Source organism: Gnatocerus cornutus, chromosome 2, assembly GCF_029298725.1.
Source record: "Gnatocerus cornutus isolate USDA-ARS CGAHR chromosome 2, icGnaCorn1.1, whole genome shotgun sequence".
NCBI classification, from domain to species: domain Eukaryota; kingdom Metazoa; phylum Arthropoda; class Insecta; order Coleoptera; family Tenebrionidae; genus Gnatocerus; species Gnatocerus cornutus.
The window spans coordinates 17,947,231-17,959,910 of record NC_142234.1 but is presented as its reverse complement, the minus strand read 5'-3'; the positions used below and the strand labels follow the sequence as shown (position 1 = coordinate 17,959,910).

Here is a 12,680-nt window from a genome sequence, read left to right as displayed (position 1 = left end):
AATTTTGACCAAGAAACTATTTCGCTTCTTGTTCTATGATTAGATGTAGACCTTGATCCGTTCAAGATGAGGATCGTCAAGACAAAAAATTGGCTGAAAATCAATTATTACTCAAATAGCACGCAAATTTTGAATCGGATTTTTTTATGAGTTACGACTTTTGGTCGGTTGGTGCTTTCAAGTGAGAGGATGTAGTCAAATGTGCTCCAAGCAATATAGAAATCTATAGCATGTATTGAAAACAAAAACTACAATTTTGCATTATAGGAGTGCAATTGAGGTCTCACATTTTATTGGCAAAAGTTTTTTGCTCCTGAAATTTTTAATTTTTGAAGGTCTTTGGTGTTTTGACCATTTTTATGAATAATCGGATTTTACCAGTTTCAAGCAGTTAAGTAATCAAAATCCAGTCTTCTAAGATTTTTCCTTAAAAACTTAATTAATTTTCTTTTACCCTAAATTTAAAATTTCAAGAAATTGTCCTATTATGTACTTGGAAATTAATTGAAAACTACCGCCTCAACTTTTTAACTACTAATAAATTACAGATTTTATAAAAAGATTTAAAGATTATCCCTTTCTTTGCAACAAGATAAAAAATGGGAATAAAATTGAATTAAAACCTAAAAAGATTCAAGACATTATCTTTATCAAAGTAGTTTTTATAACAAAAAAACGCACTGAACAACCAACCCGAATGCGGATTCCTTGCGTAAGTTCTCAAAGGCTAGATCAGCCAAACTGGCTAAATTTCTCAGCCAATTAAATTATTCGCAATAAATGAATTTATTTGTAAAGAACGTGATAACGATAACTCGTAATTTATCTCTATTCTTTCATGACCTTGTAACCCACTACTTAAAATTTGGCACTAGATGGACTATGAGACGCGGACGTTACAATTTTGGAAGTCTTTGAAGAAGAAAATTTTCGACTTTTTTATCATTTTCTGAACGAATTCGCTTCCTCTAGGTTTCTAAAATTTGTTTAAAAGTTGTTGAAATTCTTAGAACTTTCCTCGAAACCATTCATTTTTCCTAACTTTCGAGTATTTTCGAAGTTATTTTTTAAATTTGAAAACCAGCAAAACCTGAAATTTTGAGAAGTCGCGGAGTATCTTCGAAAATGAGAACTTTAATTTTTCTTTCTTTTCAAATAATAAATAAAAAATTATTATGCCTCAGAGATATAAAAAAATGTTTTTTATAGTATTTTTCTTATTTATTATTGATGGCGCATCCACCAAATTTTCTAAATTTCTAAAGTCCTTATATAAGATATTTAACAAAATCTTTTCTTGAAATTAACTAGTTTATAATAAAGCCAATTGGTTTTAAACAATTAGAATTAAATATTGATTTCATATTAACGTTAATGTACCTAAATGTCGATAAAATCTAATCTACATTTATGGATCATGTGCGCAGTAAAGTAATTATGAAGTTACTACCAAAACGTTATTTAAAATTATGTATTTCATTTCTAATGGTGCAGGATTAAGCAAGTTATGGTTATGTGAAGAAAATTGCTAAAAGATGAAGAGATTACACACAAATAAAGCTATCTCCTGTGGTCAGTTAATTTGAAAATATTGTTTCGACCATACACGTAATATTAGTGTGGGTCAAGAAACAACACACAAAAACAATGGCCATGATTAAAATTATGAGATGAGTAGGTTGTTTGAGGTGTGGAAGAAATAAAAAAAAATAGAAAATTAAAAAAACTTGTTTATTTAGAAAGTGTACAAAAACAAAATAGTATAAGTTGAAGTGAAAATTTGGAGTCGTCGAAATTACATAAAGGAAAGGATTGTGATTTTTCTTCCTGTGTTTGTCAAGATGATAGATTAATGGAGTTACTTCTTTTAATGGAAAATGGTTGTTTATCTTATGGTAATTCCGAGTCTGAACAGTTTTCCTAACTCACTTTTGTAGAACATTGCCTTTTGTGCTTGATTAAAGTTTCAGTGTAGTTAATTGGTTTATCTATTGTCTGTGTTAGGATGGAATAAAGACATAATTCTCGAATCCGTAATTTAAACCATTACTATACGTCAAGATTGGAATCGTCTCTCTTGGTTCAGAATATGTTCCCAAAGCAATAAAACGTGTCAAAATAACATGCTTGTGCAAGCCGAGTACAAACCTTATCAAAATTTCAATTAACCATCATATGGTACTCCTTTCCTTTATGTTTTATTTGATAACTACAAAGAGGAGGTCGAAAAAAACTCGGAAAGGAAGAACGGAATGTGTAGGTAAGAAGTAGATAAGTAGTATGTAGATGTTATGGTAAGTGTATGCGTTGGGGTGTACCTAATAAGCAGCTCTCTGAGAGTGGCTTCATCGTCCTCTTGTATTTCTTTCTTCGTCTCATCACGCGCTGTTCGCGGGCGCGTCGGGGTGTGCGCAGGGCGTCCGCGGGCGGTCAGCTTGAGCGTCTCCCTAGCTTCGGACTCCGCATCGGAGCCCAGATCATGTTCCTCCACCTCGACTACCTCCGCTGAAACTGAAAACGACGCCATCATTATGCAATTCATGCACGCACAGACATGCACAAACTGAGACCTCCAACTTTATGAACGGATAAATCAAAGAACCACGACCTTGATGGATTATTAAAAACTTAAGTGGAAGGAAATGGCGTACGGCGTGTTTTCGACAACACTTTTTATCTTATTCCAAAGAAAGTAGAGAACAATGGCGGAAAGGAGGGGCAAAAAGTAGATGTTTTACTTTCGGTTTCAAAGAGTTTCGGCATGAATAAGGAAGATAAAGTGACAGTCAAAAGTGAAACAAAGTTTTTTACTCCAATTTTTTCCATGCATATGTAACGAACTTCCGGTATTGAATAACCGCCATTACCCGGAATAAGCTTGTCGGTGAATTGTTTTAATTTTCCTGTGGTATTTAAGGCATGGCAAAAAATGTTTACGAGACCCATGGCCCCTCGCTACTATGCGGAGTGAGCAATAAACGCGATTCCCACGACGACGGCGCTAATGCTTATCGGATGGTAGATAACAGTGTACCTGGGTTCGATTCCCGAAGGCCCCCGTCGACTGATTAATGGAGCCAAGTTTCTAGACCACCGTAATGATAATTAATATATAAAGTTCGGGGGGTCAGTTATGGGCACTTGGCGAAGGGGAGGTTACTTACCGCAGTCGCTTGTTACCGACCGAAATCCGATACCGGTAGCAAATATTGGAACTAACACTTAATCGGAACAGACCGCCAATAATAAAACCCTAATCGAGATTAAACGTCAAAAAAGAGGACTCAACCAACACCGATTTATCTCGCCCCGAAATTATAATTGTGCGACCGGCAGATTGTATCGACGCGTTTTGTTGTGCGTGTCTAACAACAAATTGAAAAAAGGTCTCGGCGGAAAGGGTGCGTAAGAATTCGCCTTTTGTGTGGTCAACCCCTGCGAAAGAGGTTTTAGTTTGCTCTCTTTTTGCTGAAGTAGCTACATTTTTATTTTCTTTTCTTAGCTCATGTTTGATTTATCTATGTCTTCATAATCAACTCTTTAAGAAAACTGCATGAATGTTTACTAAGCAGTTTTTGTATTTTTGCAGCGTTAGGGTCAACAGGGCTAACGACCGTCAAGTTTTTCCAACTTTTCGATGGAACGACCAATAAACTTCCTTCATTTCAAAAACTAAAAATAGGCGTCGCTACTGAACAACAACAGTTTCTGTTGATTAAATGTATAGAGTGATCGCGCTAGAACTTATAAATTGCGATGGACGCCTGAATTATGTTCTAACTTACATAGTTGTTTACGAGGAACTGAACTTCCTGAAAGAAACAATAACCTCACCAAATGGACGAAGAAACTCTCAAGCAGCTTCCTGTCTTACTTTCCTGTTAAATAATGTGTATATGAAGTTAGCAACACTTTTTCATTCATCTTGATACGAAATAAATCCAAATTGAATCAAAAATCTCTAGTCTAGTTATTATGCTGCGAAAATTAATAATTGTCCCAAAACTCAGTTTTGTAGATTGGAAATTATAAATGTTAATGAAGTACTTGAGTTAAAGATGTTTCAAACTAAATTATTATTTTGCATGTGCGCAAATTGCATGTTGACTTCATATTTTTTATAAATAAATGATATAATTCTGCATATCTATTGCTTATTAAAATTATCTAAAAACAATTAAAAGAACCAATCTAGGGGATTTAAAGAATGTAGACGAATCAAAGAGTTGAAAGAACAGATCACATTAAAAAAAATCTAAAAATATATTTTTTTTAATTTGTAAATTAAAAGATTATAATAAATTTAAAATATCCAAAGCAAGAAAAAGTTCCAACTGTTTTGGCTCTGATTTAATAATTTTAGTAATAAAATATGAAAATCTAAAATTTCCAGAAACTAGAAATTTGAGAGCTAATAAATTTAGAAGCTAAAATACTAAAAAAACATTAAAACTCTTAAAACCCTTTAAGTATAAACAAATAATCTGAAAATTTAAGATAAAAAAACTCGAAATAATAGTGTCTTGACGCCTTAAAATTTGAGAATTAAAAAATATGAGAAATAATTCCGATTCCAAAAGTTTCCAGGTCATCAAACAAACCAAAAAAAATAAGAAACAAAAAGATCTACAATGACTTCAAAAGAACAGTCAAAATAATCTAAACGATCCAAAAAAGTAAAAAGCCTTAAAATATTTAAAAGGTCTAAAACTAAATTTTAAACAAAGTCCAAAACGTCCAACAATAAAATCAAAAAAAATATCAGAAAGATTTCAGAAGAATCACAAGATCTGACTGAAAGGAATCAAATATACCAAAAAATTCGTTGAAAATGTTTCAAAATTTTAGGGAGCAAGGAAACAATCAATAAAAGATGTATGTAAAGAAGAATTTAAACAATTTAAAGATCGACAAAGATGTGAACGAATTAGAAACTCTAGGATAATAATAAAAATTTTGTATCTAAATGAAATCAAAACAAAAACAGCATCCAAAGCAGTAGAAAGTGCCGAATTGAAGAATATAAATTTATTTATATCTACAAAATATCTACAGGTCATATTTTGTTCTATATTTTACAATGTTTGCCATAATTTTAATATTTTTTATGAATACTCAATTGTGAGCATCAGCCGTTACGGTTTTAGCCCATCTCGCATATTAAATTGGTTACTCATAAAACCTTGTTAAATAAGTCTGAAAAGTTATTACGCTAGTGGTTACCTTGTATTATGGTAGTTTATTCAAGAGCCTTTAGCTCTGTCCATTATATAGATAACTAGATAATGTTATTCCTAGTAAAAGTTTGAAACTTTCTAAAGCCATTTGCAACCATGTTAGGTACTAGTAAAACTAATTACCGTTTAAACTGATTACTGCGTTTTTATTGTGGGGCAAAATTAAGCAGACGTTTACATTCGAAATAGCCAGAAAGAGCTAATCTCTTACTAAAACGTGTTATAACTTTAGAATCCAATTAATGAAAATGAGTAAAATTATAAAGTTATAATGGTTTTCATCATTGTCTATCTCGGTTTTTAACGGATTTTGTAATTAGGTCTCCATTTAAGCAATTTTTGACTTCGTGGTAGCACGCGGATACCAGAAAACGAAGTAGTAAAAGGCAATAAAGAAAACATTGCGAAGAGGACAATCAGAAAGTGAAATAAAGAAAACAGAAGCGATTCAGCGAACGTGTGCTGTTAAAGATAAACACCCGAAAAAAATTCCCAGCCTTGGGAAACATATTAATGCATGAATCAGTGTTATCGTGTAGTATTTTTCTGTAAAGGTTAAACGGAAGGAAGACGTGGCAACTCCTCCAAACTTCACTAATAAACACCATCAGTTTGAGGTAAAAGTGTTTGAGGTAAAATGTGAAATTTACCTGTATGTTGTGAGCCGGTAGTGGTGGTGAGGGTGTCGACGGAGTCGCTGGCAGCCGGAGCGGTGGTAACAACTGGATGCTGATGGTCGTGTCGGTGGTGCGGACCGGCCGACTGTCTCATCGGTACTTGGCGCCCCGCCGGACTGCCGCCCGTGATCTACGGAGCTGTGTACACCGCCACCGGTTAGTTAAAAGCACACTCACTTCTAATGCAACAACAAAGTGATGAAAAGATGGTAATGGAGGGTTAGAGCGATTGATTTGTGGTGTGGACCGGCGCATCCACCATTTTTGAAAAACTCGTCGAAATGAAATTCTGTTATAAATAAATAACTAAAAGTCCATTTAGTGAATTGCGATGATTTTTTGTCTGATGTATATCTTCGTGACTGGGTAAATATAAATAGAGCGCTGATGTGGCGCATGCACATGAATAAAAAAATGGAATTCAGCAAATTTCCAACAAAACGCATTTGTCGTGGGGCAAGTATAAAGGGGCCAATTTTAATATTCAAAGTAGACGTCGGTGTCATGATATGTACGGGCGGCTGACGCACACCCAACCTAATTTACACATTTTACTTCAACGCAGCGAATTTCATACACGGCTGGAACGTTTCTCGGGAGCATTTTAATAAAAACCCGAGCATATCTGTAACTGACAGTTTCCTAATAAACGATTACAATAAATTTTAAAGTTCGACAGTCACAAATAGTCCATGGCCAATTGCATAAAAACTTCAAGTCACTTTGTATGTTCAGCCCATGGCTATTTTTGTTGTTACAAGCAACGCGAGCATGAATTGTGCATTTTACCTCGACTCTAGAAATGTTTGCTTGGAGCAGTCGATAGTTTGTACATGAAAGGTGGATTTTATTTGAAAAGAAAATACAGTGGTGGAGGTGCAACTTTGAGGCTTTCTGGGGTTTTATGGTTGCTGGTTGTAAACTGTTGGCATTGTTTTTACTGGGTTATGTAAAAAGAATGAAAGAACAAAGAACGTTCCAACTTAAAATTAGTTTCGGCTTGTTTGAGACGTTTCTAGAAGGGAAATAACAGCAAGAACTTGTGTTATTAGATTATTACTTCTGATGACCAGTTCACATGCAACAGGAAAAAGTAAATAAAATTGTAATAACTGCGGATGTATGTAAAATAAAAAAAAACTTGTTTAAACTACAACCGGAGTTCTAAAATTGAAAAAGTTTATTTCACGTGCGGATAAATTTGTTAATTGGAAACATTTTTCCACGCTCCCGCTGATGAACCGTAAATTAATAAAAACTCCATCGAACGTGATTTTTATTGAAATATCGCTTTGGCTATTATTGCGGGCGTCGGCTGTCCATATAACAAATACTCCTATGAAGTATTGACAGTCTGACATAACAAATTATCTCAATCAATAACGATTCACTAACACCAGATCTAGTCGAATAAAATAGTCATCATCTCTAGTTGAACGTGACGGCGTTGTCGATGTCATCACTTATCTTGATTGCCTTATAATCCTCCGCGGTATCCGTCGCGTTTAAGTGGTGTTATCTGCTTTGTACTTGGAACTGTAAAGTCCCATCAAAGTAACAATTAATTCATTTTATTACTTTTTCAACCTATACAATTTAAGACGGCACTAAAACGTAGACAATTGTTGAAATAGTTGGCGACAATAAACCTTATCGGTCACAATAAAACAGAAACGTTCAATTCTTTAGTCTTACCTTAAACACAAATCGTTCCATCTTAGCGCGATTATTCGGTCGCTCCTGTAACTCTCGATGTAAGCCTTCAGGTTGGCAGTCTGAAACAACGAAAGAATTTGATTTTTACACGCAAAATTCGCTCTAATAAAACTGATTTTATGGCTATATCTGTTCGAGTATCATCCAGTGTTCTTAAGAAGCATGTTCTTCGGTAATAAAACATTAAAAGCATACCGTTTGATACTCCACATTACCGCCTTTAATGGGCATAATAGCACAGATGTTTCGAATGTTTTCAAAATCAGATCCTTCCCGACAAGTGGTTGCATCTGTGTCGTTACACTTTAAGGACTCTCATCGTGCGGTTTTCGCTCGAATGCACATTGGTTGCAATTATAATCAGTAGCAGTTGTATGAGTAAGCGCCTATAGCAAGAATATGTCTGCATGGCAAAACACAAGTACACAATTATGTTCTAATTACATTCAGGGGTTAATTGCAGGTATTGTAATGTGTACATTTATCACTGCTTCAGTGCTTAACCACAATTTACTTGTTCTGTGATCACACCAGAAATTAACTGATTTTGGACATAATGCAACGTTATGTGGATCCGACTAGAATCTCGGATTATTATAACTGGGGACAAAAAGTCCCACAGTGGGATTCTCTGCATGAGCTACCTAATTAAAATAGAAGCTCTAAAGGAGGGTTTATCACGAGATAAGGCTCTGGAGCTAATTAGGCTAATCACATTTCTTAAGTTATTTCTGAGACAGATAACAAAAGTAGAGTGGAACGGTGAGATGGCAATCGACGATACATGGAGACAAAAAACTTGTATGCTGGTAATAAACTAACGAAACTGAAGACATTTATCAACAAAATACATTTCAGAGAATACTTCGGTAAATATGAAGTAAAATGCTTGTCAATGTTTGTCTTCGTTCAGACAATGGTTGATCCACCTTAATTAAAAGTTACTCACTTCGGCCAATCAATAGCACGCCGAGTTGCTCTGTACTTACAAGTAATAATTAAATATGATTTAATGTAAATGTTGTAGTATAATTTTGTTGAATAGAATTCGTGACTACAACTTTCCAATGATAGGAATCTTAAAATGGTGTTTTGCGTGAGTTAGGTGGTTGAAATAATTAAGGGAATACGATTTATCTTCCCTCTAATTTGTATTATATTTATTGAAGTTGATGTAACAATATTACCCATTAGCTTGTAATTAATTTAAAATAATGAAGTCGTGGTTTGTCACATGTCCTGTATAAATATTGTTAATAGCAGAGATAATTGTAGGTTTCTTATTTTTTATGCACATGTTGAAGTTTGCTAACGTTGCACGCGTGTCAACGTTCAAGTTTAAGCTAACGTTTTTCATGTCGAAATTCAGATAATGTTATGTTTTAAAATGCATTTCCATATTATCATAAGTTTATCGTCCATCTCGATCTGGCGATAAGCGCAGCCATATAAATATTTTCTTAATTTCTTTATTGATCAATATAAGTTGGTAAACATGAAATTTGTAGCACGCTTTAATGGAAATCTTACATAAACACATAATTTTATTGTCTACGACGAGATTTGGGCGATATTATGTTCTCAAAGCAAATACCATGTCAGTACCCTGAAACGTCAAAAATTTAAAGAGGATGAATTAATAATGTGCGTGACTAGATACCACAAGTGAAACACTCACGTTGACAGCTTTTCATGGAAGCTTGGGAATATTAAGATAAGCAATACAACTATCGGCGCTCTTCCTCTAAATTTAATTAAATTACACCGACTGTCGGAAGAATTTAAATTTAATTAAAAAAGCATAAACTGCAATTAAAGCTCGTTTCAAAAACTTGTTAAAAAAGAGTGTGTATTTTATCTGACGACATGAAAGGTGTTAGCAAATGCGAGGCGAAGTATTCAGACAAGTTATAATTAATTTCCTTATCAACGTGCCAGGAATTGTGTGCTGGAAGTTTGTTCCAGACAGTCCGAGTCTGAAAAGGAATCAGGGTATGAAATTGTGAAAAAAATCCACCAGGCTTTGAGGTAATTACCACAAGTTTAAAAACGGGCTAATCCGGGATATGAAATTAGTCCAAATTTTTATACACGCACTTAACACTCGCCTTAATCTCTTCACAAACTCCGAATCAATATCAAGGGGATAATTTCGTATCGATTACTACTCAAGTCCTAAACTAGCAATCATTATCCTTGTTCGCAGCAAAGTTATCCTGCTTAGAGTAACGTAATCAAATTTTTGGCGGCTTTGCTCCCACTAGAAATTTCTGTGGGAAAGCTATTAGAAGAGGTCAGGATGTTGTCCACCGCAACAGACACGAATATCAGCTTGCCAACTGTTCTGATGATAATGTTAAAGTGATACTTTGTAATTAAGTAAAGAGGATAGTTTTCCTGCGAGGCTCGAACTTGCCGTTATAATCAGACCGTGCTGATGGTGGCGAGGGGTTAACGAGAAACTTTGTAATTTAAGCAATTAAAAGCTTACGACAGTTTGTACAATGTATTGGTTCGAATCGTTATATTGCTCCCAAGTTTCGTTCTATAATCTTCAAGGTATTTATGTAAAAAATAATTGAACTTGAGCTCGTCGCATTTTAGTGTCTGCACTGCACTACATGTTTAAATATTCTCCACGTTAGTGGATAATTAACAAAAGTGGTCACCAAGAGCTTATAACGACTACAAGTTCAGAAGTTGGTAATTACGAGGAAACATTAAATTTAATAAGATAGTTAGCGTACTTACTAATTATTGTATTGCTTTCGATGGTTGGAAGATTACAACTACGTCCTGATCGAAAAATAAAAAATTCTTTTTATAATTATTATGACTAAGATTACAAGACTTGTTCGACTTTTACAATGAGTTTTTACGATACCTGTAGAATAATTTAGACATAAAAATACGTTATAGTTTTATCTATCCACTCACAACGATAGCATTATCATAAAACTTCAACTTGCACATATTTTTGTTACTTCGAAAGTACTTTTGTTATTATTCCTTCGCGTATAAGCGGAAATGACTATCTACATCTATGATAGAAACATTTTAGACTCGACAGTCAACGTGGAGATTACTAAGGTCAAAGATAATATGTACATTCCTAATAAATTATTGTTTATCCTGAGAAATACACACTCAAGCAGAAAACAAATAAAAAAACAAATTCACAATACTTGCAACCATTTATTGCTTCAGTAGCTCTTAAGAAATGTCAAGCAATATCCTCAAAAAAAAAAAGAAATTCAACCGTGTCCCATGACACACATACCTGTAAACCAGTGGGTCTAAAAATTCATAAATGTCAGGCCATAAATGAATGCAAGTAAAAACTTAAAGGCAACATAATTGACAAGTGAAAAAGATAATTTGCTGCGCATAGAAATTTACTTCTTTTATTTCTTGTTAACTTTCTCCGTCACTAGGAAAACCCAGTGATTGACTGTGAAAAGTGTTTATACCTATTTGTTTGATTACAATCTTTATCGCTGCGGTTATGACGGCATATATTTAGTGGACCGATAGGATCAGAATTCTGGAATCGTAACTGTCTGGTATTCATTTTGAGTAAAGCTTGTCATTATTTTCGGACATGTTTAAAATAGAACGTACACAATTATTTGATTGTTTGAATAAGAGAGCATTCACAGTTCTGAATCTGACAATACAATAATTAGTAATCTCATTGTCAACAGATCACACATGTTAATTGAATCCAGAGGTTGGCAGAGTAAGTGGGTAAACGTTGAAATTTCTGCGGCTCACCTTCTCCGTCTTTAGGCATTAATTATTCACAAACATTGAACACAATTATTGTTCACGACAACAAACACGACTGTTTAGCTCAGATTCAGTTCAATGCACTTTATTTTAGTAACAACATCCGAGCCGAGCACAAGCGCTTTCTACACTGAAACAGCAACGGCGTGATAACAACAAGAACGAAAACGAAACTGATAGCTTGTACAGGTGAGCGGAATACCTTTGATTGCGAGATACCTCAAGGTGAAGGTGATTTAGACAAGAATGTACGCATCGAAAATCAGCTGCAAATGCTTCAGATCAATCGTTTATAGCAGTTTGTGCTGATGGATGTAATGTAATTTTCGCGGAGAATCCTTTGCAGGCAGCCGCAAAGTGCGGTTTATTTAAAATTAGATTTTCACAATGTACATGTGGAAAATGAACGGAAAAATTCGATCAGCGAGAGTTGGGAACTCGAAGGAAAACATTGGGCGGCGGTGTCGGCAATACTAATGTGGCGAGCGCATTTTTAAATGCTCTGGCTAGCGGACTTTATGGAAAATCGTAGAATGATTGGCTTGTGGATTTTTGGTTACACAGGTTTGAAGTTCCCACGGTTCCAAATTATCACTATTTATCAATTTTCTATTTTTATTGTAATTTATAAATGACAAATATAAAAAAAGAATAAGAAGCTTCAAAATGACTTGAGAGTTTGAAAGACAAAATAAAAGCGGCAGCGCATAAAACGTTTGAAAAACAAGTTTTTATTCGTGTACGCCCAGCCTAAGGAAGCGGTCACTTCGTTATTATCCCGACTCCACCCCTGGCACGATTCCGTAGTCGAAAAGACCCCTGCAAAAAGAGAAAATAGACGATGGCAACAGGGAGACATTATTCAGGCCCATAAAACGTTTCCTTTTTCGTTTTGCTAATATTTTAATGATGGATACGTTCCAGGCGTCCGTATATCATAATTCTTCATGTTTCCCCAACAATCCTAATTCCGTTTAACCGCTCGGAAGATTTTCAAGTCATGCGGTCATGCAAGGCAAATTAAATTGACCACTTTTTGTCAGATAGTCCTGAGTAATGGTCCATGAAATCGGCCGTGTGTCCATCACAGACGTGAAATTAACATAGATGCGGTATTGTCGTCGTACTCTGGCTATCTCGTTAGCATGCACGACGGTTAATCTGTTTTGGATTTAACACAGAGAGCCTCGGGAGAGCCACTTTGGTCGGTCACATACTGTTCTTAGTCAATATTTGTTAGAAACTAGAAATCTGAGGAGGG

At 34.8% G+C, this 12,680-nt stretch overlaps 1 protein-coding gene across 11 annotated transcripts in view; it reads right to left on the bottom strand.

The window, feature by feature from the left end:
* The window catches only part of Glut1 (Glucose transporter 1), a 38,232-nt gene extending 26,596 nt beyond the window's left edge, over nucleotides 1-11,636 (bottom strand). For 10 of the 11 annotated variants that reach the window (XR_015769692.1, XM_088031240.1, XM_088031232.1 and 7 more), the window contains exons 1-4: nucleotides 11,405-11,416; nucleotides 7,610-7,689; nucleotides 5,888-6,052; nucleotides 2,319-2,511 (exon numbers count right to left, since the gene is read on the bottom strand). Coding sequence is in view for 10 of the 11 variants with exons in the window: in XM_088031240.1 (XP_087887366.1) it covers nucleotides 2,319-2,511; nucleotides 5,888-6,008 (314 nt within the window). In the remaining variant the exon portion in view is untranslated. Of the gene's footprint in view, nucleotides 1-2,318; nucleotides 2,512-5,887; nucleotides 6,053-7,609; nucleotides 7,690-11,404 lie in introns of all 11 variants that reach the window. The other variant, XM_088031243.1, reaches the window with a different exon arrangement.
* Nucleotides 11,637-12,680: the final 1,044 nt, after the last annotated feature.